The sequence below is a fragment of the Gambusia affinis genome, linkage group LG15, assembly GCF_019740435.1.
Source record: "Gambusia affinis linkage group LG15, SWU_Gaff_1.0, whole genome shotgun sequence".
Lineage (NCBI taxonomy): Eukaryota > Metazoa > Chordata > Actinopteri > Cyprinodontiformes > Poeciliidae > Gambusia > Gambusia affinis.
The window spans coordinates 9640215-9668170 of NC_057882.1; the positions used below are offsets into that span (position 1 = coordinate 9640215).

At 41.9% G+C, this 27956-nt stretch overlaps 1 protein-coding gene across 4 annotated transcripts; it reads right to left on the reverse strand.

Annotated features, from left to right (window-relative positions):
* Window positions 1-873: 873 nt before the first annotated feature.
* Window positions 874-27452, reverse strand: LOC122844432 (pecanex-like protein 3). 4 transcript variants are annotated; one of them, XM_044139845.1, is made up of 36 exons: window positions 27108-27451; window positions 25852-26330; window positions 24104-24312; window positions 23926-24025; window positions 23696-23735; window positions 23471-23566; window positions 20996-22735; window positions 17858-17987; window positions 17521-17690; window positions 17010-17067; window positions 16752-16893; window positions 16485-16642; window positions 16160-16313; window positions 15939-15971; window positions 15138-15309; window positions 14905-15015; window positions 14555-14646; window positions 14366-14475; window positions 13702-13807; window positions 13525-13617; window positions 13274-13424; window positions 12470-12614; window positions 12164-12341; window positions 11958-12066; window positions 11695-11824; window positions 11532-11590; window positions 10579-10794; window positions 9947-10200; window positions 9043-9273; window positions 8838-8941; window positions 8032-8179; window positions 7699-7929; window positions 6814-7088; window positions 6538-6707; window positions 5501-5889; window positions 874-4617 (listed from the first exon to the last, which is right to left on the reverse strand). In XM_044139845.1, the coding sequence occupies exons 2-36, from the start codon at window positions 26002-26004 to the stop codon at window positions 4504-4506; spliced, it is 6771 nt and encodes a 2256-aa protein (XP_043995780.1). In that variant the 5' UTR covers window positions 26005-26330; window positions 27108-27451; the 3' UTR covers window positions 874-4503. The 4 variants fall into 4 exon arrangements, with proteins under 4 accessions (XP_043995780.1, XP_043995779.1, XP_043995777.1 ...); XM_044139844.1 differs by having other exon boundaries at window positions 12164-12338; window positions 23926-24312; window positions 27108-27452; XM_044139842.1 differs by having other exon boundaries at window positions 23926-24312; window positions 27108-27452.
* Between the last annotated feature and the right edge of the window lie 504 nt (window positions 27453-27956).

The following is a 27956-nucleotide window of genomic DNA, read 5'->3' on the forward strand; positions in this document are numbered from 1 at the left end:
GATATAAACCTAATTGAAAAAAATGTCGAGCTGCGTCTCTCCTTCAGGGTTTTCCTTTTCAAGAATTTTTTCAACTATCAAAATAAACTGTACGCTTTTTTTTTGTTTCTTTCTTCTGCCTGCCTACAGAAGCAATCGTGGGTCTTTGTTGAATGTAAGCTGGATGCCATCGTCTCATGTTCTTTATAAGTGCAGTGTTTCAGCTTAATGTTTTATTCCCTTTATCCACTGAATGTCATGTACATGTTTTGCAGTATATATATATATATATATTTTTAGAATTTTAGCAGCGTATTTTTTGGATAAATGAGCAAAAATTGTGTTTCTCCTTCAAGTTCAAACCTTTTCTTCAGTCGAACGACCTTGAAAAGCGTTTAGTGTTCACGCTTTCATCGCCTCTGGACTCGACTGCATGAGTTTTCACTAAATTAGCATCTCTTTGTTTGGTAATGGAAGGGAGCTTCACATCGCTCTAATGTCATCTAATTTGCAACGTCTGTTTTTATATCAAAAGTTTTTTTAAACTGCCATTTAATTTATATTCAGTTTCAGGATCATCTGGTCTTTTTTTTCCCCCATTATCTGATTGTTAAACTATTAATATTTTTCACTTTTTCAAACCTAAATATACAGCAAAGGCCACTAAAAACGGTTTAAATGCACTTCATCACAAATACTCGATTCTTTGTGTTGGTCCATCTGAAAACGAAGCATACTTGATTTCGAAGAAGTTCACAGGGTGCTAATGCAGTTAAAAGGCAATTAATTTCCAATCTACAACAAATTTAAACTGACAAAAAGTCAAAGTATTCAAGATTAATACAGGACTTCACAAAAAAAAGAAAAAGAAATCACTTCGACCAACAAGTTTGCAAAGAAAGACAAAAACTTTAATTTAAATAGAAGAAAAAAAAAGTCACATAAAAAACTGTACAGAACAATGACTTAAAGTTCTTAAATAAAAGACCACCTTCCCAAAAATGTTCAAAATCAAAAACTGGGATGATGGACGATGAAATCGTGTGCAAAAGAAGTAATAAGTGATTCTTCCCGAACTGCACATTTCAGCTCTTCAGGTTGAGTTAAATCCAGAGTCTCACCCTTTCGCACATAGTGTCATTGATGGAGAAGAAAAACCAAAAAAAAAACAACCCAATAATAAAATAGATTTATATTTTAAATATATATTCATATAGCAAACATGCTGTACATAGATCTAGAGATTCAGAAATCCCTTTTGGACACCCAGGTCTGCCTGTTAGCTTGTGCTTTCCCGTCTCCCAACAAAGAAGAATAAAGAACAACAAAAAAAAAAGACAGAAAAATTCCCCGTTGCTTTGGATGCAAATTATATTAAAAAAAACAACAAAACAAAACAAAAAAAACAGCACTGATCGAGAAGTCTGTATTTCCTGAGTTGAGAGTGTTGTTACCAAGTCCTGGGAGAGATGCTGTACAAGGTTCCTCGCAGCAAATTTACAAAAATTCTCAGGGCTGCTCAAAAGATTAAATTAAAAAAAGAAAGAAAAAAAAAATCTGTAAGGAGCTTAAAGTGGAGCAAAGACGAAAGCGAAGAGAGTGATTTCTCAAACGCCATGAAGAATTGTGACACCAGTGTGACCCAGTTCCCAACCCACACACTAAGTGACCTTTACTTTAAAACTCTATTTTTAATTCTAAGCGTCAAATTTGCCTCCAATATCCAGTTTTCGACCAGAGCCTAATTCAAGCCACCCGACTCAAATAATAATTAAAAAAAGATCTTAAATCCCTCTTAATTTTCTTTCCTCCCACCAAAATGTTAAATCCTGAGAACGCTTGTCTTCTTTCAAGTTTCCCACAGAGGGGAAAAAAAAAAAAAAAAAGAGAAAAAAATCAGAGAAATTAATTTGTGAGCAAACCAGGATCTGGCAATTAATGCTATGGCACAACGTTACAAACACTGCAGAGAGCCGACAGCTGGGCGCTGCGGCGGGGAGGAGAACATCTGCCAGGTTCTGTGTCTTGTTTCATGTTTACCTGCAACCCATTAAAACTCGCAGGTTTTCACAGCGGTAAAAAAGAGAGAGAGAGAGAAGAAAAAAAGAAGTGGAAAGGAGAAAAGCTAAATTTGAGTTCTCAGGAATATTTCCAGTCACGCTACAGGCGTAAAGAGACGATTTGTTTATTTGGAGATGGTTTTGTGTGAAGCACTGATGGACAGTAGATTAAACTCTCCTCTGTAACTTGATTTCAGTCCCAACATGTTTCACAAACAGAGCGTAATCCAAATCACTTTTTGAACAATGATCCACTTAAAAAAAAAAAAAAAAAGAAGAATGTTCTTTACCAACTTTAAACTGAGATTTACTCATTTCTTTAGAGTTTTTTATAAGTTTGGTTTCTCCATTAAAACCTCCCCGATACTCAAGAGGAATGATCCGATATTACCTAAAGAAGTTGGTGATGCACAAAAAAAAAAGAGGGTGAATTGAATCGGATGATCCTCGATCATGATCAAAGCTCAACAACTACACTCTTCCGTGTAGAGGTGGTTATTGAGTGAATACGACTAAAAATGAATAAGAAATTAGCAATTAAGTGCAGAGATGCAAGAAGCTGCGATATGTTGACGTGACGATTTATTCTCTCGGGCTGCGGGAAAGCGAGAGAGAGCAAGACTTAAAGGGATAAGAGGAAGATAAGAGGATAACTGCAAATTTGTCCTAAATACATACTGGGTCTGAAAATGTAAGCAGCCTTGTAGAAATCTAAGTGTGAAAGATCTGTTTTCTCTAGAATGTACACACAGACTGGGCTGACTGGTTTTTGCTACATTAGATGCTAAATCCAGTTTAAAATGTTAACCCAGTAATCATTTTGCTCCCATTTTAAATGAATAAAAATACTGTGATGTTGCCTTTAATCTTGATGTAAATAATTATTGACCACTGAAGTCAGAGAGGCTAGAAAGAAAATATTTTATGCGCAGTTAAAATTAATACCGAGAAGCGAGTTCAAAACTTTGATTAGTCTCAAAATAAGATAAACACTGGTCAAAAGTGCTTCCAAAATCCCACTTCAAATATGCAAACTATCCCTTTAAACAAAACTCTTGGTATTGGTGATGCATTTTTTAGACAAGCTGATGGGAGAGAGAGGATGCAATTGACAGAAGGCAAATACATCAGCACACCACATAGACAGCCCCGCTCATAAAAGATAATCAGTAAGACAACGTTAGTCAAATAAATATTTCGCCTTTGCTTTTACCGTTTGTTCCGCGGTGTAATGTTCCAACTATAACGCTGGATTTAACTGCGAAGGAAACAGCAGTAGTAGTAGTGGGTACATTAGTAGTAGCAGGGGGATGCAGAAGCAGTAGTACAGTAACGGGAGAGGAAGCGCTGCTCCCCACACTGAGCAGCATGAATCCCTGCTATCTGGAGAGCCGACAGCCGGCTGGATCTAACCAGTCAGGCTTTTATTGATCTTTTATCAAACAAAAAGAAAACTCAGTGTGTTTTTAAGTCACTGAGGAACTTGGGATTCTTCAAGTAAAAAAACAAAAAACAAAACAAGACAAAAAACAAAGAAAGGACACCCAACCCACTGAAACAAAAAAGGTTTGACATTTCTAACTCCCAGTTCGTGGGTTTTCAAGCCCCAGGCTTTTCAGACAGAGGAGCCTCCGTTTGGCCCATTCCGTCTTCCACATCTCCACCGTTCAACTCAGGACTTCTAAATAATCTGTAAACTAGCCGCTGGCGCACCGCCCGTCGGTCTGGGTGAGGGAGGACGTCTTTGTTAACTGCTGATCTGGCCGCGCTCCTCAGAGGACTGGGTGTTATTTCTGTTTCCACGCGGCGTGCGGTGGAGAGAGGCACCGCGGAGGCTCCTGAAGTTTGTCAATGCGCTCCATCAGATATCGACGCTCGGCCGCAGGTCCAGTAGGACGCAGTAACTGGGGGGGGGGGAAACTAAACAAGGCTTTTCATGGTTTCCACACGTCAGGTACAGTAACCTACTGATCTCTCTTTTTTTTTCTTTTTAAATCGATGAAAAAGAAACACTTGTCACTGCATCTGTCGAGTAAAAGACAGTCAGACGCTAGATTCTTTTCTCTGGTGTAGAAAAATAAGCACTCCTGAAGCAAAATATCCCTTTTAATTGCACTGGCCTTTTTGGCCTGTCATTTCTGTTACAACCCAAAGGTTGTCCGAAGAAACACAAAAAAAAAAAAAAAGGTAGATGATCAGATGTCATGATGAAACCCGACTTGTGAAGTTGGCTAAATTCTGCCGCACGTTGAGCCGCTCCGGCTGCGCCGGGGACGTTTTTGCTCCCAGATTCAGGCGGGGATCGATGGAATGGGTCCCGAAGCGGCTGGAATGCGTCCGGTCAGGGTGGGGCCGACTGGGTCCCACGGTGTGCTTTCGTCGTAGAAAATGTCGCCAGTGCAAAAGTCAGCGGAGTTAATCGAGTAAAGGCAGCTCTGTGGATTCCTCTTTTGAAGCCGGAGCTTCAAATACAGCCGTAGCCACCTGAATCCAGCAGAGACCGGTCCAGCCTCTGAGTGGCTCCGAGTGGGTCGTGTCTGATACCGGCCTCCTGCGGTGGCGCTGAAGGAGGAGGAGGCTGAGAGATAATAATAAATAATTATTATAAAAAATAAAAATAAAAACTACAAAGGAAAGTCTAATTAAAGTGTTCTCCCTGACCGAAAAGGCAAAGAAAAAGATTAACAATGAAGAAGCTGCAGATGTTGCGTCATCCTCCTTAATGAGCCACGTGATTCCAGATGATGCAAATACCGTCAAACATGCAGCTCTTCATACATTTCAATATGTCTCTATGTCCATTTAAAACATTCTTTTTCTAATATACTATAATAATAAAAAGAACAATCCTTTAAAAAATTTAGCGGGAAGCTTTCAAACACTTGAAGGCTAACAACCTCAGTGAGAAACTCCAATCAGAAGTAGGTCAGAGTTTGACTGCAACGATTCAGGTTTTATTAAAAATGACAGTTTCTGTTCTGCGAATATTTTTGGGCTTTGGTAACTTCACCCACTCTGCTGCTCAGCTGAGCTCCTGTATTCCACAACTACTTTACCACGTTTAATCCTGCATCAAAACGTAGGAAAATCTCTCCCCTTTCACATGATGTGGCATTCTAATACCAGTGCTTTGGGGATTTTTAACCACCATCTACAGACGCAAGGAAATCACAGCCACCTTTCCATGAAGCCCAATATAAAAATATGATTCTTTTTTTCCCCACAGCTGAAATTGTACCAGAAGGAAATCACAAACTGTATGTGTACTGTGATGGAAATCCAACGAAAAAGCTAGTAGTTAGAAATCTAATGCCTGGTTCACATTGCAAGATTTAAAAAATGATCAGACTTTCAAAACTTGGGAGGCTACACATGATAGCAGATTTTGTTTAGTGTCTTTAGTTTTCCATTGTACTGAAGCTCAGAGTAAACAAACATGGCGTGACCAGCAGTCTGCCTACCTGTGTGCGTATCGTCTGTACCGGCCCTCCTTCCATCTCCACGGCGGCCGGCCCGTTAAAGCCCTTCCTGCCTGAAAAGCTCCACTTGCCAAAGTGGCTCTCGTAGTGCAGGCCGCTCCTGTGGCTCAACCTGTGGCCCGAGTTCTCCAGCAGGGCTGCCGGGCAGAACCGTTCCGGGGCGGGCAGAGGCGGCGGAACCACGGAGCTGCTGAAGGAGAGCTGGGAGCTGGAGAGCTGCTGGCCCAGGAGCCCCTGGATGGAGGACGTCCGCTGCAGAGAGGACAGCAGGCCAGCCTCCATCCTGCTCTCGGACTGGCTGAGCAGAGCCAATGGGAGAGGCTGGGGATGGTGGGGCCAGCTCTGGGTCGGGCCTGCGGGGTTGTCTGTACCTGAAACGCAAGACCAGCCTTAAAATGGCTCCTTAATAGAGACGCACCGATCCACTTTTTTCACTTGCACTACCAATACCAAGATCTGAGGTTTAATGTCGGCGGATCCGAAACAGAAAAGCAATGCAGAATTGACTTAAAACTTTTCCTTTTTCTTTTTTATGAGCACTGACATAAATGTACTAAATTACAACTCTGCACCAGTTAAACACACCAAAAGCTGCACAAGCTTGGTCAAACATGTAAAAACAACACAACTTTAATGTTCAGTCACTGCAATTAGGAGCATGGACAGCAGATGTAAAATAATAGTGAAACTAAAATAAAAAAAGGTTGACCACTGTTGTCAAACATGGAAAAATAAACACCAAGAAATCTTTCAAATGGTCCAGAAAGTGAAAATAAATATTAAAACATGAGGTCACTTAGAGCACAAACCATAGAATTAGACTGAATAGATCCGCCCTCATAGATTGGCCACACAGTCACCAAGACCTGATCTAGGAGATTTTTAATATTTCAATATTGGTGCATCTCTACTTCTTAAATATGGAAGAAAACATGACGACGCAACAGCTTTGATCTCCTTTTTTAATTAGTAATCATATTCCTTTTTTAAATGATATGAAATAAACAAAAGGTCTCTACCCATGGAGGGCTGGACAGTGGTGATGTGCGGCTGTGGCAGGCCGGAGGCCGGCGTGCTCTGCGTGGTGTGAATGGCTGGGTTAGTGGAGATGGAAGTGGAGCCTCCTCCGCAGTCTGAATCCTCGATGTTTCCGCCACTGTTACAGCCGGCGCCGCAGCCTTTCTGCAGCCTGCAGGGAGACGCGTTGCAGTCACAAAAAGATCGGAGTCTACACTGAAAGCACCGACTGAAAAAAGAAAAAAAAACAAACAAACAAAAAAAACAGACACCCATACCGATCCCAGCTGCTGATGAGCCATGTGTAGATGTTGTGCGGGCTGACCGGGCCGCCCCACACCGACCGGAGCTGGCCGTGACCCCCGGCGTACGAGGTGGTGAGCGGGGACACGTATATCGGGTAACCAATGGGCTGATCGCAGGAGGAGTTGATCATATTCCTCAGGGCTTGTTTGGCGTTCTGAATGCTCCCTCGCTCTGGGTTACGGTTACGCAGGAAAACCAGCTCCTGCTGTTGGCCGGCCCACAGCCCACGCACACATTCTCTGTTCACCTAAGGGCACAAAGTTGGGGGAAAAAAAAAAAAGATCATTTTTCATATTTTAAAACATCCAGAATCCACAATTCTTAGATATTTTTCAAAATAAATTGCATATGTTTCAACACTCAACCTCCCAGAGTTAGCAGACCTCTACATTCACCTCTAAAATACTAAATTCATAGAAATCCACTGCAAATATTTAATAGCGGATTAGCTTTTACTACTCTGACGTAACGTGCAAAAAAGAAGAACCTGAAAAGTAGAAGGAAGGATACAAAGAGGGAAGAGAGGAACAAACGGGGACGAAATGGAGCTAGGACACAAAGATACCAAGACAGACATGATGAAAGAAAGAAGCAACAACCCAAAGACAGAACACAAGAAGGAAAGAAGGAACCACAGGGATTAGGAAAGAACGTCACAGAAGCAAAAAACTTTTAGACATTGGGACATATAAAGTCTGGGAATAAAATCATTTCCAAACCTAGAAATGCCCAAATCCAATCCTATTCTTTTACAGATTATAAATATACGTTTAATTAATGTGTAATTAGAAACATTACAGATTTGTTAAAAACATTAACGAAACTGTAAAAATTGGACATTTCTACACAACAGAGACCTTGATGACTCTGAAGCTGAGGAATCTCTTGTTGAGCATGATGATCTTGTACTCGTCGCTGCCGTCATCCATGATGTGTCGCAGCGCCAGCAGTGACGGCATGTTGGCCAGGATGGCGCTGCGCCACACCGGGTCACCTTCATGGGAAATCAGCATCTTTTCTTCGTTGCCAGTGATTGCATCATACAGAACCATCGGATCCTCGTACTCATCTGGAGACGTAAAATGATCCTACAGAGGGGAAAAAAAAAAAAAAAAAGCAACCGTTCAACACCAGTGACGAAAAAATACCCAAACGTAGTTAGATGCTCTTTTGTTTTCAGTGGCGTTCACCTGATGCAGTTTGAGGGACATTCGGACTCCTGGCGCCACAACTCGATTCAGCAGGTCCATGTCCGCAAACACCCACTCGTCCCTGGGCGACGTGATGCGGAAATCTCCTTTGAAGAGCGCATGCAGGCCGTAGAGGAACGGCTCCAAACTGTCACAGTTAAAAATTTGAATATTTCTTTACATGGGGAGAAGTAACAGTATAACATTTCAGACGTAAATGGATGCAAATCTTTTAGGATTCGTCTCCACCCGCTTTTGCACAGCTAGAAACTGAATTTAACTTCTCTTGGCTGCTAGATAGCTCAAAATCAGACTGAATGGAGAGTCTGAACTGCAATTGTAGATTTTACATGGACTTTGACTGGGCCATTCAAATACATCGATTTAAACCACTTAAATTAATCTTTGTTGGATTGTTTAAGGTTGGGGTCCTGCCTGAAGGTCGACCTATTAAGCATTACACTGTATTTAGCTCCAGAAATTTCTCCAATGCTTCACTGACTGCTGAAGAACAGCATCCGAACAGAATGATACCTGCAGGTTTCATTCTGCAGGAGGATTTGTCGTTCTTGAGCTGCTTTTGTGTTCTCTCTAACTGGTTTGTTGCAAACTACAAATAAGACTTCTCATGGTTTTGTTCTTGCACATTTTCATTGATAAACACAAAGACAGCCAGGCTTCTTTCCCTTCTACATCATCATTATGGTAAACAGTGCGGATTCATAGTGCTTAAAGTCCCAATAAAATACATTTAAGTATGCGGTTGAAATGTGGCATAATGTGAAAGTGGTCTTGCGGTTTTTTACCTTGCAGACATGCTGTGAGATGCTGTGCCCAGAGCTCTTCTTCCCAGGATACAAAGGCCAAAACACAGGTTGACGAGTGGGGAATCTCTCTCACAAGTTACCGGCTACAACACCGACATAAAGTTAAAGAACAGAAATTAAAACATGCAACATTTACAATTTCTTCTCGTTAGCTTTCTTGTCGTCGTGCCGCGTCGGGTCTAACCGTTTGGCGCCTGCTGTTGCAGTACTGAATCCAGTCGAGGTAAACCATGCTGAATGAGGAGGGGGTGATGCCCGAGGCTCGGTGGTCGTAGTCCTCGTCGATGTTCAAGTTGAAGGTGGGGTCGCTGTCCACGTAGTTGGGGGCAAGGCACGGCCGCAGGGCCTCCTGGATCGCCTCGTTCGCCAGCCACTCCTCAAGCTTCGGGGACCGACTCACATAGTAGATGATGCTCTGGTGGCGCAAACATCCAGATTGTTTCAATATGAAGCGGTTACATTGAAAACAATGGTTAGAGAGAAATTCTGTGCATGATCAACAGTGGGACTCAATAAATGTACAGAAGGAATATATGTGCATGAGCACTGCGTGGTATTATAACTAACAGTTGTTAAAATCACAGCAATTATCAATATTTGTGAACCTTTGACTAAAGAGAAGAATTTAAGAGAAGAGATATGACTGGCCATTAACTGAATCTGCGAAAAAAAAGAGAAGCTGTTGCCATGGCACCATTCTACATCAGAATAGACGTTCATGCAGTAAAGATACAAGTTCCTAAAAATAATATCTGATGGTGAGTTTTTCCTCCACTGACCAATGTATTAATACAATAAGACCATAAAAATAAAAAACATAAAAAAACATCCACTGAGGGAGAGTCAAACAGCACAGAAACAACCTGACACTGTGTGTTTATTTGGATGAATTTTACACAATAAACTTCAATATGTTAACATTAGATACTCTCCAAGTACCTCTTGTTTTATATTATAAAACTTTTAACTTCAAGGTTGTTTCCTTCCGGACTACAACACGTAACACCTTACATGAGAATCGTACAGCTGGTTATCAAGTCAAGAATCCATCAGCCTAGAAAACAAACCTCCACTGATCAACGTCTTACCTTCACATAATAGGTGATGAGAATCTTGCGCAGGTCGAACACTTGCAACATGGAGGCTGCGTTATTGTCGCTGATGCTGTAGCCCTCCAGAACATACTTGGTGGCGGCCACTTCCCAGGCCAGCCAGCGTTGTCCAAACGCAGCGTTGAAGGACAACATCTGCGGCAGATGACCTGGTTCGCAGCAGCAGCAGCCTTCGTCCTCCTCCACCCCCTCTGTGATGGCCTCTACCTCCCTCTGCTGACAGTACGTACCTGGGCAGGGCGTGACGTGTCACAATCAGCCTCAAAGCCAAAGATGACATTTCTATTTAATCAAGCAAGGTTAGAAACTGTAGGACATCACTAAACTTCCAGAAACTTGTAACAAAATAAACAGCCTTTATACTCTGTAAGAAATGACAGTGCCAGGAATCTGGGCATAAAATGTAATTTTAAGACAAGATGAAAATATTTTTAGACATAAAAGCTCTGCTACAATCCTCTTCAGCCTTCTTTAAAATGACATCTTTGAAACATTCTCATGAATGAAATTAGAAAGTAAAAACTCTCTAGACTGAGACGTGACAGCTCTCTGGTAACAGCTGCAGCTTTCAAAGGCTCCACTCATTTGCACCCTAAGCCACAGCTGACCTCTGAACTCCAGCCCACGCAGCTGGAAGGTGACGAGGCCGTTGCCGATCTCGATGATGTGCACCAGAGCGTTGAGGTAATCCGACGCCAGGATGAAGCAGTCGCCCGTGCTGTAGTTGCCCCAGCGACCGAGCAGCAGGTCGCCACACAGGCTGTGCTGCAGAGAGCGCGTCAGGTGCTCGTAGAAAATCGAGTTCAAGTTGTTGTCGTCGGCGCCTTCGGGGGGGGAAAAGAAGAGATGCTCACCACAAGAGCAATAACACAAAACAATACGGTGTCTTGCAAAACTGTTCATACCCCTGGACTTTTTGATGCTTAACCCTTCCTCTGAAAACCCTAAATACAATGACGTGCAATCAACTGTCTTCAGAAGCAATTTGTGAACGGAGTCAAACAACACAATTAGTGGACAGCAGTTCCCTCTGGAAGAGCTGCAGAGCTCTGACCTGAATCTGGTGACAGGAGAAATTAAGTTTTGGACTTCCACAAATCCGGCTTTCATGGAAGAAGTCTCATTTAAAGTCCTATGAGTCATTTTAGGGGACAGCAGAGGAAAATGAGATCATACCAAGTTATTTTGTCTAGTTGAGCAAGGATGGTGAGGAAACATCCCACAAAAGCAGCAGCTGCACCTTCAGCACAATAAGCTCTAGAAAGTATAGCAAAGGCTACATACAAATCCAGCAAAATGTAAACCTTTAAATGAAAAGGACAATTGCTTCTTGTGCACTTGATTGTTTTTATTTACATGTTAAAAACCTGACCACTTCTGGAATATTGTGAAAGATGTCAAAAACGATACGATTTTTCTTCCACTTAATTATGTACTAATCTGTGTTGATTTATTAAAGAAAATTTTAAAGTTGATATTTGTATGATAAAATGTGAAAACATAAAATGTATAAATTTTGCAAGTGCTGTAAAAACACGAGCAAAAATCCCTGGCGGCGTACCTGGGTTGCGGTCTAACTGAGTGGCGAGTCTGGTGTTCGAATGGTCGACCCGCTTTGTGCTGCAACAAAGGTTTTGGTGTTCAAATGCGATACTTGATCCAGTATTTGGAGTTTATGAGCAGCACTTTCACACATGCATGCGAGACATTGTCAAAACACATACTTGTAGTCTCGCTCCCAGAATTTCACAGGCCTCGTGTAAGAGGTGACGAACACGGCACTGCCTAGAACGGGGTTGAGGGGCGTGGAAAAGATGGCGGAGAAGACTGCCTGAACGAAAAGCACAGCAGAGTCTGAAGAAACACGAGTTAAGGACACAATGTGGGAATTCAATTTGATTGCTGTAAGAAAGGAACAAGAAATAACTTGAAGAGTTGAATCTTTTTCTATCAACACTGCAAACAGGTTGGACTAACAGAAGGATACGAGGGACGGCAAACGGTTGAGCAAAAGCGTGAAAGGCTGAGCCCCATGTGATCTGCCAAGGGGCGATGTAAGTCAGAACAAAGCGCAACTTGTACAGCAGATCCCACATCTGTCGAAACACAAAGAAAAAACACCATTATATATAGCAATGTCTTAAATTTGTGTTTTTAATCAACTGGAGAAAATGACATCTTTTGTGTTCTCACCTTGCTGAAGACGATGGACATGAAGTAGTAGTCGATGAGGAAGGTCTCCGAGAAGTGTGGATAGTCGCAGTGAAAGAAGAGCGTGGTGAAGCACAGCGTGACGTACTGCTGAGACGGGGTGCAGAAGGATGAGCGCAGCAGCTTCATTCCTGCGACTGAGATGAAGAGAGCTCGGCTGCTGGAGGAAAAACACAGACACGAGCTGCTGAACATAACATCCACAGCTGGATTCTGATTTTGTACTGAGGATTTCAGGTGAAAAAAGTGGCGGGAGCTAGCCATAAAGCCAACCCTGACAAGACTCACTACATGTCCAGATCTTTATGACTCTGGCCGACAGTTCGGGCTTCGGTTGTCAGAGAGTTCAGCACCACTGCTGGGTAGATGAAGTATTTCTCCACGCACTGAAGCCATGCGTAAAGCTTCTCAAACCACATCAGCTGAGCAGCATCTGGGGAAGGCAGAGAGCAAAATGTTACACAGACTGTTCCAGACACAAATCCACAGTTAAAAGTGCACCGTTCAAATCAAAGCTGTAAAATAACCTGGAGGTAGAAACACTGCTGTTAATTAGACGCTGAATCAGAAGGACCTTTTTTTTTTTTTTTGCCATTTTGTCACATTACAGTCACAAAACTTCAAAGTATTGAGATTTTGAGATGCAGCATAAAATTCTTAGAATTATCATTATTATTGAGAAATCAAATATTAATATTTCCTTATGATACACTGTATATAGGAATTATTATGTCTTTCTCCTTGTCATTCTTCCATGTGTACCCACACACAACACTTTTTAGATTTGTTTAAAAAAACAGAAAGGGAGAACTAGGTTTCATTTGTGTTTCCCTTCAAAATTTATGAGATCTCAATAAAGTATGATGTTTGTGGTTATAGTGTGACAACAAAATTTGATGAGTGAATACATTTGCACAGCAGTAAATAATGAAAAAAGGGAAGATGCACAAAAAAAATGAACTGAAACAGTAAACACAGCTCCAGTCCATTCCTGAAACCGACTGTGAACTGGCTTGTTCCATGTATTTTCTGTGTTAGAAGAATTTTATTTTAAGAAGTACTTTCAGAAGATAAAATTCCTCAGACGCTCACCTCGGACTTCAAACTGGCTGTACTCTCTGGATCGGAGCACAGGGTGTGCAAGGCAGAACCATGGCAGCTGTTTACGGAGCTGAGGCAGGAGATAGTGTGTAACAAACCCCACAACTCCGGCCAGGATGTACAAGACGAAGCTGAGAGCAGGCTGAGGGTCAAGAGGGGAAAGAAAAGCACGAGCATTACAAATCTGTGACCACCTGTTGCCACGATCTTGAGCGAAAAGCACTGGAAGAGTGAGCTCCTGCCTGGAGAGCGATGAAAACGGTGCTGGCACTGATGGCGAAGGTAATCACAGCCATGAGCGGACACATGACGAGGTCTGAATGAAGGATCTCACTCTGTAAAGAAACGGGGACGGTTTAACCACGGAGCACGGAAACACCTGGAAACATGCCGCTGGAATCAGTCGGGCCGTTTTTTACCACAGAGTTACGCAGCTTCTCAGGGAGAGGATCTTTGATTTCCACAGGGGGATCTTCTGGTGTTCTGTTCTCCAGTTCTGGGAATAATTTGGACCGGACCAGTGACCTAAAGCAAAAAGCCAACAGCTAAATAAATCACAGAGGAACTAATATGCATTATAAGTCTTCACTGGCTGCAGTGTGGCGAAAACAGAAAAAGGTCAGCTGTGTTTGGCAGGGATTAAGTACATTTATCATTTAGTCTCAAATTTCCAGATATTGTTTGCAGGATACCAGCAAAGTTGTGGCGAGTGTATTCAAGTTGAAAACTAAAATACAGAAGACAAAAAGCAAATGAAAGCTCTGTAAGTGTCTACATCCACTTTTTAGAAAGTCAAAATTTTGAGTTGAGTAAAACGGAAAACAGGAATGATTAGAAACAAAACTGTTTCCACTGTCCTTCATTTTTCATGTTCATCCAAATTTAGAAAAGTAAACTCTACAAGTTTTTTAAGTAGCTTACTGTATAACATACCATTTTAATGCATCATGATGAAGAAATAAGACATTTATCACCACTTCTGAAATAAAAGCAAAAAAACTTGCTTCTTCCTTACATATAAGGAGATTTATACATAATCTCTCACTGTTCAAACTGCTGACAATAGGAAGAATGAACACTGACCACAGAATGGTTGGGTCACTGCTTTGGCGGCTTAGGTGGTAAGACAAGGCCAAAAGTAGACCACAAAACACGGAGAACAGCACTGGCACATGGGCATCCCCCCATGGGGCCTGTTCCAATTAAATGCATATTGACATTAAATATCAACTAATATCGACGACGATGAATCTAAATTTCAGAAGGACTTACATTAATGGCGCCGAGGCAAAATCCATAAAGCAGAGCTGCCACCACTATGCTGCGTATGAGGCTGAACAGAGATGAGAGCGGGCTGGTAGTAGCTGATGAAAGAGGAGACAAAGTTCAGAAACAACACATGGAAGAGTCAAACTACATCAACAGACAATGGATTTTTAAATATTATAAATACAGGGTGAAACACACTGCTGTTTGCTTGCTGGGTTTTGAAAAAAATAAAATAAATAGCTATAACAGTTTGCAAAATAAAACAAAAATAGCACGATCATCTGAAAATATTCCCCAGCTGTTCACAACAAACAGGAAGAAGCTGTTTCTTGTCGGGGCAAGAGTAGTCTTACCGGTTCCACCAAAAATGTGCATGTCAATCTGCTCCAGCAGACACATCACAAATGTATTGACCTGAGGTAGCAACCCAAACAGGAAAATGACCGGAAAGCACAAGGCAAAAACTGTAGAACAACGGGGGGAAAAAAAAATCAATTACTCTCAAAGACATTTACTTTTTAGTATAATCTGAAGACACATCACCTAGCAAAAAGTTGATTTTAAAAAGTGATTGATAAAAACTGACCAATAAGCAAGTCCCTGACACACAGCAGGAAGTGTCCAGAGAAGAAAGTGACCCCATAGAGGGAGAATGGCTGCAGACTTCCAGCTCGCCCAGACAGGTCAAATATCCAGATCATCCCACAACATAAGCAGAAGTAAACAGGCCGACTGTACACAATGATCCAGTTATGGCCCTGGGAAATAAGACAAGAAAACACTTATTTTAGTTGTACTGGCATGGTTGACTCAGGTTTGTGCTTGTACAATGAATGATTTTCTCTCCTATCCATGGACTGAATCTACACCAATGGAACACTTCAAATGTTCTTTATGGTATTGTGTAAAATCAGAGTAATGAGTGATGCTTCTTTAATTTCATGCAGCATGTATGAAGACACTATGAGCCAAATTTAAATGTTATGGAGACCACTGAAAGGTCAGAAGCCTTATTTCAGCCAAGAGTCCAGCACTGCAAAGCAACAGGTGGGGAAGGGGCAGCACTGTTGCTAAATGCTCCATATATCTGGAGGAAACTCCAATCTCTCTGGGAGTTTTTCTTATCTCAATAAAAGCTCGTTAAAACCTTGCCTTACGTGACACAGGTAACTTGCCAGTGCCTGATTAAAACTCTTCTGCTCGTCTCATCTTTTGCTGTGAAACCATTTCTCATTTCATCATTTCTCCCTCTACTCAAAGATCAAGGTGGAAGGCAGTATAAATTTTGAGCAAAGTATCTAAGACATTTCCTTAAGACCTCACCAAATCAGCTCAACATGAAAGCATTTGCTCCCCAATCAAATGATGAACATAAATCAATACTCACATGCATCGGGGAGGCGGCATCCGGCTGTACGCTCTGAAGTAGAAGGAGACAATTTTATATTTCACATTTATCAAATCAGTAACATAAACAATAAAGATTCTACAACTTGTAAGGCGTAAACAAACATGTCATCCTGGAGGAAAAAAACATTTGAATCCACATGTCTAGAAAGATACATGATTAGTGTAAACGCTTTTTTCTAAAATATGCAGGTTACCTACCTTCAGTAGAGAGTACTGGCAGCTGGCAATGACCAAGCAGAACTGGAAGACCCAGATGTCCCTGAAAAAGCCCTGAAGCAGGAGCAGAAACCCCAGGAAGGCCACCAGGCTGGCCAACAACACCGAAAACACGTTCTCTCCCACACGGCGATTCCTGCACGCAAAGTCCAGAGAAATTGTTATTTTTAACTCCACCAGGCTGCAACTCCTTCATCTAACTGCCTTAGGTATGAAGGCTTTTTGAAATAAACCGACTTAAATGCCTTAAAAAGAAAAAAGGCCATCAATTATCATTTCTTTTCATTACTCCAACATTTCGTCCCACCTGTCCAACAGAGCCAGAAGAGCCAGTCGATCGTATCGAACCCTCAACCACTTTCCAGGCAGCACCCAAAACCGGTAGTACTGCTTAGGCTTGGCTTTCTCCTCAATCATCAGAGTGTTCTCATGGGATTCTTGGAGGGATTCGTGATCAAGGTCAAACTAGAGAAAAAAAAAAGGTAAAAAACTGGTAATTAAAAAAAAAAAAAAAGACTGACCAACATATTCGACCAGGAATAATCTACTATTCAAGTACTTAAGGACGGCTAACCTCCGGCATTTCAAGCGGCACCCTGCGGACCTGCATGCCCTGCAGAACCACGGGTCTGGGCTGGAGGATGGACAGGACTGGAGCTCCATCCTGAACCTCAGTGGAGGTGAAGCTTGATGACTGGGACTGCCTCTCTCTTTCTCTGCAACATTCACATTTTAACAACTCACTGTGCTGTATGCTTTTCAAGAAACCGATTCACTCAGTAGCATAAAAAATTCTTTTAAAAATAATGCAGCCTGTGAAGTCTTTACGTACTGAACCGGGTCCTCGTAACCACCTCCAGCCGGTCCAAAAGTGTATGATCTCTTCACTCCTGAGACACAACACCCAAAATAAAAGTAAATATGAAGTATGTATTGATTTTATTCTGCCTTTGTATCAAGTTTAAACTTTCTTAATCCATATTTTTTTTTCAACTTTATATAAAGTATTTATTAAGAATAAACAATATTTGCTTTATTATTTTTTTCCCAGCTGAATGTAATAAAAAAAAATCCCTGACTGGGACAAAAGATCGGCTGAAGTAAAGATTAAACGCATCTAATGCAGCATCATGAACAACTCCAGTCAAACAGTAGGTGCATTACTCTGTGATGAAGCGATATTTTACTGAACTTTATAACTGTCACATTTTCAAGCACTTACAAGTTACTAATTTTATCAATTTGATTGAAGTATTAGACCGGGGCTGAAATCTAATATACATCCAAATTGCCTGACAATGCCTCTTCCCCACTGAGTTATTCCTTCAAACTCACTGACTCACCACTTTCATCGTAGAAATAGTGCACCGCTCCCTCTGATGTGTCGTCGAAGTTGGAGGCCTCGTGGATGCCGCTGCGGGGGAGGAGGAGCGAAGACGCAAACTGTAAGGCTGATGGAAGCGTGCGGGTGCGGGAATGAGACGAGGTCCGAACACGCTGAAGGTCTTGGAGGCTATAAGAAACCAAAGAAAAGCACGATCTTTATAAACTAGTTTAACAAAAATGATTTCGACACCATCATAGCAGATTTTTTAATTTTTTTACAGATTTATTAAAGATCAGAGTGATGAAAGAAAGGGTTGATGCAACCTTTTACTCCTTCCTGTCTACCACACTAACCTGGGAGGCGATCCCATTGTTGAAGGTGGGGGTGTGGGGTTGCTCCCGGCGTTGTGCCTCCGGCGGATCGCCTGGGTCCTCTTCACGCTCGTCAGGCATTCATGTTTGCTTCCGTCTTCTGGACCTAAAGCTGGAGGAGAGTTAACGGGTTCATCAGTGCAATGGCTTCAATTACACCATTGATGACATAAATAACAGCAAGAAAAGGCTGCATCGAAACTGGTTATACATTCAAGTCGGTTAGCTATTTAAAAGAAGCAACATCCACTTACTGGTTCTTGTGGATAACGCTACGTTAAAGGGAAAGGCGATTCTTCTAAACGCAATCTCTGTTGTATTTATGATAGACAAACAGTGAGGTGCCTCTCGTCACAACAGACTCAACTCTGACAGAAAGCTCACACTTTGGCCTGAAAATGTATTATTCAGCTTTGAGGATGAAAAGTACACCGTGCTCCCGGCTTCGAGTGAAATAAATCATCCCTCCTGCATCATATCAACCGTTTATATGATAAAGCACTAGCTTCATCTCAGAAGTGGGAGTGTAAATTCTTTTGATCTTACCGTTTAACATACCAACAGCAGATTTTCATCAAGACAAACTAACCATTCTTGGGCAATAATGTCTGGAACATTTCACATCCAAGTTAGAGCATTTGACTTGAGGTTTGTTATTTGATTTTTGATTCTTTAGGTTTCAAACTTTGTCAGTGAATTTGTTGATGGCAGGAAGTACTAGTAAAACCTTACCCCTATCAGCTTTAAGATTAGCTACACAAACTAATTTATCGAACCGATACAGCATGATGTGTTCTAACCTTGTTATGAGAACGTACACTAAAGTCTGTTAAATACCCGTTGCTCCTAAGAGGTGTGAACTGAACTATTTTTTTTATAGAAGTTTTGTGCAAAGTTCTCTGTGGAAAAGCCACATTTTTAAATTTAAAAATGTAATTCATAAATTCATAAATCATATATAATATAATCCAAGTCCCCCTTTCAACATACACTTTCCTTTGATTTATTTATGGCCAAACTCTTTGTGCTCATTAAAATCTTCTTTTGAAAGGGAAATCATGTTTTTTTCCCCTTAAATGCAAGACTTAAATTAGAGCCATCTTGGAATTTTCTTCAACTTTAATCTCACATCTACTCAAACATCTTCAAGCAAGTTTCCTCCCTCCTAATCAGTGACAAAGCACCAGCAAATCTAGTTGCTCTACATCGCTCATCAGGAATGCAAAACCTACAAGCTTATAAAAATCAGCAAAGGCGTCATGGTTTTAACTTCTTTCTAAAGAAAGTAAAACAAGGAGACATTGCCTACAAGCTGCTGCTGCTGCTATTCATAAAACACGCTGCTGGCTGTTTGAGCCCTGGGTTGTCTGGTATCAGAACCACATTTTCAGGATTTAATCTACACCACACCTGACTTGCCCTCATGCCACAGAAAATGTTTTCCTCCTTGGCGACTCGTTAAAGTTTACAACGTGGGGAAAGCCATAATTAGACTTCAGCACTGCTCTGGGGATGTGATGTTAAAATGCTGATTTACAGTTTTGATGAGCAAAAAATGCCTCTGATACATTTATCATTCAATTACTCACTCCCAATTAAGGACGTGTTTTTTTACTAATTCCAAGGCAAATTCTGGGTCAACATAATTTGACCTATTAATAATCCGGGAGCCACAATGCAAATGTAAGATGCTTCGCGGTGAAAAACTAATGTGCAACCACTCTGACCCCATAGTGAACATGGCAGCATTATTTTACGGGGATTATTTTCATCAGCAGAGACAGAGACACTTGTGAGAGCTAAAGGGAAAATAGATGGAATTAAAAACAAGCAATTATGTAGAAAACCGACCGGGACTCAGCAAAAGACTGCAAAGACAATTAAGAATGAGTGACAAAACTTGAAAATGTACAGATTCACCTGTGATTCACAGATCGCAGATGATTGAATTATTTTTTTTGCAAAAACTGAGACAAAAGGTTGCAGCTAAAAGTGCAGGGAAAGTGGTCCAACAAAGTGAATTCAAATGTATCCCACGCTACATTTTACTTTTAAAATGTTAGAACTTGTTTATTATTTTCCTTCCTCTTCAAATGTACGCACTAAATTGTTTTGGTCTGTCAAATAAAATCGCAATAAAACACATTAAGATTTCTGGTTGTAATGACAAAATTAGAAAAGCTCCAAAGTGTAGGTACAAAAACCTAAACACTAAAGAAATATGACCTTTCAACAAGAAATATTAACGTATTTCTAGATTTGATAGTATTAAGAATAAATAACATTGCTAGAAATAATATTGGCTGATAAATAGGCATTGCTGCACCATATTACAAAATTATTTAAACTGCAATATTGGGCGTGCTGTGGTTGCGCAAGGGATGGCGCAACCCACATTTGGAGGCCTTCAACCCTCGACGCGGAGGTTGCGGGTTTGATTCCCGGACCCGGCCGACATTTGCCGCATGTCTTCCCCCCTTTTCTGTCAGCCCACTTTCGAATAAGGGACACTAGAGCCCACAAAACTGCAATAATGTTGCTGAAAATTTAAATGGTAACACCTATTATAATTAAACAAAATTTCCCAGAGACATTTTGAGTCTTTCAAACTATACAAGGATCTCAGCCCTTAAAGGCCGCTGTAGCCTATTAAATGGTTTTGAAACGTTTGCCTTTAAGATTGCAATACAACAATGATATTGTGATAATGACTGTAATTTATTATATTGTGCAGCTCTATGATTATTACCCCCGTTTTCCTCAGTACCGTTTCCTTCCCTTCGACACGATGTACCCATAACGCTCGGTGAGCTCTAGAAGTTTCTCAGATCCCAGGAAAGTCAAACATCTATTCAAATGGCCAAATGCATCATCAGAAAGCAGAACCCTACTGCACTGCAGTTGAAGTGAAACACCTGGAAGGATTCGATATTAAGATTTGATACATTGTGCAGCTCCATTATCAAGTGCTTCTAAGAATAAACCATAAAACTTGGCATAAAATCAGGGTCTGAATACTTAACTGGGTAGTCAAAAACATTTTTAAAACTGAGTTCCTTCTCAGAAAAGGGGTAAGTCTGAAACACTGGCTTTAAACTACTGGTTTTCAGGTGAACTAACCTCCGCCCACGGCTCCCTCTTCAACCAGCTCTCCTGCCCTCCAACCCATCTGGTTGCCGGTCCAAGACCCTCCGAGAGAATCCAGCCGATGATGACGATGGCATACAGGGAAGCCGTCAGTGTGTATAGTCCGGGCTTCCAGATCAGACTTAGACATAGTAAGGGTGCGAGGAGCCGGGGTGGACGTGGAGGGCATTGGAAGAAGCGCGGAGGGCGTGGTCGCTGCGTTGCTCTGGTCCCCGCCGGCCCCATCCATACTTAGTACCCTCGCATGAGTCTTAGCGCTCGCTGTGCTAGAGGAGCGCTGAGCAGCACGAGAGTGAGAGGGGGCGGAGGTTTCGGGTAAATCGCCCTCCCTTGGAGCAGGATGTTGAGCAGCAGTGGAGAGAAGGGATGAAATGTTGATGTTGGCGAGGTCTGAGGAGTAGCAAGAGGTAGAGGAACTCGAGTCGTCATCGTTGTCGTTGTCCTCGTCTGAGCTGTATCTGCGCTGGGAGCCCAGGCTGGACCCGGCACTAATATCACTGCCGTCGTCCTCGTCACTGGAGTCCTCAAACAAACTTTCGCTGTAAGCTTTAGCCCCCAGCCGGCTGCGCACCGGGATGTAATCTCCGTGTTGCCTGTGATTGTGGTGACGCCTGTAAGAGCCGCAGTCGAAACTGCTGCTGCCCGCTCCTGTTCGCCGTCTGGGAGCTTTCCTTCGGCCCGGCCTGTGGCCCATGTTTCCGCCGCCGGCCCGCAGCAGCTTTAAGTCTTTAGGACGAACAACCTGCTGGGCTTGGAGCGCAGGCGGATCAGAAAGTAACAATGGGGTGGAGGATATGGGCAGAGCAGGCTCAGAACACACTAGACCCAGGGCCAGTCCTGAAGGCACTGAATTGGCCTGCCGAGGTGGGGGGAGAGGAGGACCATGAGATTTTCTGTCCAAGTCACACACCTCTGAGTGGCCACTACTTGAAGGGGAAGAGTTCTGGAGAGGAGGGGGCTGTGCAATATCAGAGTGTGCAGGGGGTAAGTCCTCCTCAACAAGTGTCCGGTCTAAGCCCTGGCTGATGGACAACTCTTTGGAAGGGGAGCGTAGGAGCACACTGTCCGACAGGTTGTCAGTGTCACTGCCACCCTGTCCGGCTGCATCCTCTGTGTTTTTCAGAGCAATAGAACCTGACACTGGTGCTGCAGCAGGAGTCTGTCCATCCGCAGGCCGCGACTGGCTCAACGATGGACTTTCTAACTGAGTGGAGTCCGTTTTCTCAGAGCGGTAGCTGCTTACGGTGCTTAGTGTCTCTCGGTCTGTGGTAGCTCCGCCTGCACTGAAGCAGCTGTCTGTGGACCCCGCAGCCAAAGCTACCCCACTGCGACTGCCTGGGTGCTCAGTTCCTGGAGCAAAAGCTCCGGGGTCCAGACCCAAACCCATGAGGTTTTCGCTTAACTCCTCGCTTAAGCTGCTCTTTATAAGAGGGCTGAGGGGTGTATCACCTAAGCTTCCAGATTCGGCAGAGGGTCCAAGTGGACAATATGTTCCCAACCCATTGTCCTTGGTACTCTGTTGAGATGATTGTTTTGGCAAGTCCTTCGGCTGTTCCTTCTCACCTCCATCTTCTTGACTTAAAGGTGAAGGCGGGATGGACAGGCATCCTCCAGGATCATCAGGTCCAGATGACACTCCAGGAACTCCAATGAGACCCGGGAATTCTCCTCCTGGAGAGTCAGAGATGCAGGACTGGGCCATACTGGAGGGCCCTGAAACATCCCCAAAAAAACGACAAAATCAGACCGAAATCCATCAACTACTTAGCATTCTACAAATATTACATGTAAAAAGATGATTTTTCAAAGTCCAGTATTTTTCATGCAAAATTAAATGTAAAATACAAGTGTTTTTCATAAATTTATTGGAGAAACATCCACAATGCTCAGAGTTTAGATTGAAGTAAGCTCAAAATTGAGAGGAAACCACATCCAAGGACAGAAGAAAGGATACAAAGACAAAGGAAGAAAGGCATGACGAGAGGGAGGAAGAAAGATTGGCAAAAAGTAGCAAGGACACAGAAGACTGAAAGGAACTGATAAAAAGGAGGAAGGACCAGGAAAGGCACATTGAAGGAAGGCAGTAAGAAAAACAAGGAGGAAAGATATATTAAGGAACAGAGAAGCTAGGGCGTACAGAAGGACACAGCATAGAAGCAATAAGATATAGAATAAAGTCGTAAACTGATCGAGGTCTTGGAAGATACTTCAATCAAAGTCTATACTTTTCCCATATTTTCCAGACTGTGTAGGAATCCTGGAATGCAAGTTGGGCTTAACAGGACCAAACACAGTTTCAAAACGTACTCTTTATTCTTGAAAGGATTTATAAGAATGTGCATCTGCACATGCTTTGAGGCAGAGTTATTTTTATACAGGCAAGGATTAGACACCACTCAGCATGCAATAAAGCTCACTGCAGATCACAGAAAAAAACAGCAGCCTTACTTTGTGCGTCCTGGGAGCTCTGACGTAAAATCGCACGATGGGCCGAAGTCACAATTACATTATTGCTTCCCTGTGCCTGTGTTAATTCTTTGAGATCTGAAGCAAAAGAAAAGATATTGTAAAAAAAAAATAAAAAATTAATCAAAAATACTTATACGTAAAGAAATGTTTGCAAAAATCAAGCAAATAATTCAGAAAAAAGGAGAAGACCGTTTAAATGCTTACCAGTAGTTCCTCCTACATCCTCAAGCTGGGGCAAAAACTCCTAACAAATCAAAAATATATGGCTTATTAAAATTCATCAGTCATATCAATAGTTATTAACTCTGCACTGACCGCATTGTTAGATGACTGAAAAAGTTTTGAAAACTAAAGATGAAATATTTGTCAATTCACAAGGATTACAGTTGCATGAGTGAGGCCAACATGCAGCTACTGAACCAAACAATCCTCACCGACACTTGGTTCAATCCGAAAAGAGAATGCTGGGAGCTGCAGCGAACCGGGGGAGTCGAGTTAACCTTCCGAAAAACGGTCATCTCCACACCAACGTGACTATCCCAGGAAAAAAATAAGTACTGGTTAGTATAAAAATGCCATTCTCCAACATCCCTTTCAATTATATCTCCACACCTGTGTTGATTTCCATCATGAGCTCCTGACCCATCGTCTCCTTCTTCTGTCCTCAGGGCGTCAGCGGCGAGAGAAGCCTGCTTCTTCTCGACAATCTCACCGAGGTCGAACATGGCGTGAAGTCGGTAGTTAACCACCTTAATGGCGGTAAAGAAGATCGCTACCACAGCAGAGTACACGCCTGCCACCACCAAGCTTGGAGGAAGAGCCTGAGAGCGAGTGGAAAAGAAACCAGGTGGAATTAGAGACCCAGGAAATGTTTAGTCTAAATGGACAACTGAAGATTTAAGTCAAGCTAAAACAGGTTGATTTTGGAGCAGCTTCTCTTTCTACACCCGTTTATCCCATGGTTAAGCTAAACTAACTTCACTGGAGTGGTGAGTAATATTGGTGTTTCTATAGTTTTCAGCTTGTGATCATCTTGAGACTTGGTGGGTCTTGGACTGTTGTTGAACATCCCAAGTAATTTAATTTTATCTGAGGGTGATAGTGTATCTCAGATGGTTCAAACTTGGAAAATGTACGCCAAAACACATATAAACTGGTTTTGCAGTGGATAAAGCAGGAGAACATTAAGCTTCTGGAACAAGGCCTGACCTCCTCCCTTGTAACTTATTATACAGTTGATGAAGTCTGATTAAAAGTGGGTTTGATTTATGTGCCAAGAAACAGGACAAATTTAAGTACAATTTGTGACAATAAGACTGTTCAAACATCCAGCCAGAATTATGTCAGGGTTTTATTGATTAAGTTCCTCTACATCTTGTTTAAGAACATTTATCTCAATCTTTGAAAACTCTAAATTTGTCCAGCAAACCCAAATAAGTTATAAAAGGAACGATTGCATTTAAACAACATAAATAGGCAAAAGAAACAAAACATGAGAGAAATCCACCATTCATCAAAGAAGAAATTAAGGATGAATTTTAAGGTCTCCTTTCCCCCGGTGTCCGTACAGCCTGATCTGATCTAATTGTTCTAGACAGAGTCACTCCCTAATTATACCTGGGTTATCAAAACGTTTCTCACAGGGAGTTTGGGAACCAACATTTCTGGCTCAGTATTAGCACATTAAAGACCTTCAAAACCTTAGAAACACTGAAAATGGAGGAGGGTTTCATTCTTATCTAAACCCTCCCGAGGTTCCAGTCGGATAAAAACACAGTGAGCCTCACATGAATCTGGCTACAGCTGGAAGAACCAAAGTAAACACCTTTTTGGGTTTATACACAAAGTAGCAGAAGCTACTTTCTAAAATCCCACTAACAAATTTAAATAAGACATAACATATTGTATTGACAGAAACAACAATATTTATGAGGAATTTTATTAAGTGGGGTTACTCATTAAAACTTGCTTTAATTAAGAGCCTTAAAATTTGTTAAACGTGTTGTAGGAGAAAATGGATCTTAAGCAATCCTCCCTTGGTGCCAGAGATAGACATTTTTCATATGTGAAAATTTCAGTCCAAGTGCAACATATAGAAAATCCACAATAAATTCAAATTTCTTACACCCAGCATCTTGTACAACTTCCCTGAGGTAAAGAACTATTCAAATGTATCTAAAATTACTTTGACATAATTGCCATGTTGAGTGTATGAAAAGTTCTGACTGACAATTTTTGTGTTGATTTTTTGCCAGGTTGCCACATCAACAAAAAAAAAAAAAAAAACTCAGGTCAACAAGACATTTTTTTAAAGAAGAATGATTCTGTAAACGTAGCTGCCGTTTTAACTGTGGTCTTACCATGTACAGAAGAAAGGGGAAGGCCAGGAGAAAGATCCACAGGTACAGGTGGATGCAGTTGGAGAATGTGCTCTGATGGGGGTCCACATACCAGCCTCCTGTGAGTGAAGCCCACACACCCTGCCGCAAAATCTGTAAAGCTTGCGAGCCCATCTCCACTGTTTAGGGTTAGACAAAAGCTGGAAAGCTTCCTCCTAGGCTGGAGCTCAAAAAACCGTGCAGCAGATTGAGGCACGGTATCTTCTCTCTATGATGGCACTTCCAACATAGACAGCATGGTGACCGAGGCTGGTTTGTTGAGGACAACAGTTCTGTATCGTGGATATTTATAGATCTCAGTGGAGGTTGAAAGTCCTTGCATATTCTTGTGCCCTTTCTATACCAATGCTGCTTTTCTCTACCCTAACCCCAGCTGGGTATTCAGCTGTATGATCTTTTGGCACTTTGACATCCCACTGAAAGTGTGAAATGGCATTCATCTGAAAGACAAATCAAAGATAGTCACTTGACAGTTGATCTGTTTCTGTGATTGATATTGTTTTAGCAATGCATTTAGGGGAAAGCCAAACTCCACAGTACTCCCAATTGTTATAATACTTTGCTATTCACGTGTTTTGACTATGAATGTCTCTCGTTCGTTTTATTTTACACACGTAATTAAGTATTTATTATTCAAACAGTAGCCAGACTGTTTGACTTAAGCAAGAAAATTACTTTAAGCACCCATTGACCACAATATTCCCAAGTACACCCATTTGCGCCATTGTGAGAGGGTACGTGACATGACCAAAACATCTTTCCAATTTCAAAAGACTGAGCTTAAAACTTCAAAATGTTAGAGCCAAGTCAGGGCTGTGCAAGCGAGATTAAGTTTTAGATTTGCATTAGCAGGCTAGCAGACACTTTAGCCTAGCTTTATGGAATCGCTTTGCTTTTCTAAATGATATACGTAGAGGCAGTGAGCCACCAGCGTGGGTTAGCCTCTGCAAACACTTACGATACAAATAATAAAATTGCTACAAGTCTGAAAAATCGATAGCCAGCGTTTAACATCCGAATTCTTAACGTTAGGTACCGGCTAATGCTAGGCCGCATACCATATGAAAGGTGAATGTAACGTTTTTTAAACAAACAAAACAGAGCTAAACTATCCGCTGGTGGATGCTTTTAGCTATGTAAACTCAGGTTAGTAGGACAGTTTTAAATAAATGCTCACAGTAAACAGCTTTCCAAGTGTGGACCCAAACATAGCTTACAGTTAGCATTAGCTGTTGAGCTTGCCTCATATCTCCTTCCGCATCCAGTCCTTGTAGAATCTCAGAGCTTTCCTCCTTAGGATGCAGCTAGCAGAAGACGGCACTCCAACTGTAGATTACCTGGAGCTTCGCTGTTGTATTGGGGCTGGTTAATTTATCTTGATTTTCCTCATAGTCCGTCATCCTCTTCGGTGTTAAACATTGACAGACATAAAACAAGAACAGTGAACCCCTCTCTACACGAACGACAGCTGTTTCCTGGCATAAACGAAGTCTGTGTGGGACTGTTACAGGTCTGGCACACCGAGGTCCTGTTAGCCCCAGCTAACAGCTAGCTGACACACGCACGCACGTACGTACGTAAGTACGCACGCGCAAAGGGAGACGTTCCCATGGTCCCGATTGGCTAAGTGAATGTCAACGTCACGAAGTAAAATCTGTCTGCTTAAAGTCTCTGTTCTCATATGTATACACAGTGGCGAATCTAGAAAAATTTTCAGGGGTGGCAGCATATGCTAATCTATCTATCTATCTATCTATCTATCTATCTATCTATCTATCTATCTATCTATCTATCTATCTATCTATCTATCTATCTATCTATCTATCTATCTATCTATCTATCTATCTATCTATCTATCTATCTGTCTATCTGTCTATCTGTCTGTCTGTCTGTCTGTCTGTCTGTCTGTCTGTCTGTCTATCTATCTATCTATCTATCTATATATGCATTTTTGCTAATGCCTCAAAATTAAATCTGTCCTGCTCACGGTCAAGGCCTCTCAGCTTCACTATTCTCTCTGAAGAAAGGCATCTCCACAGCATGATGCTGCCATTAACACGTTTAAC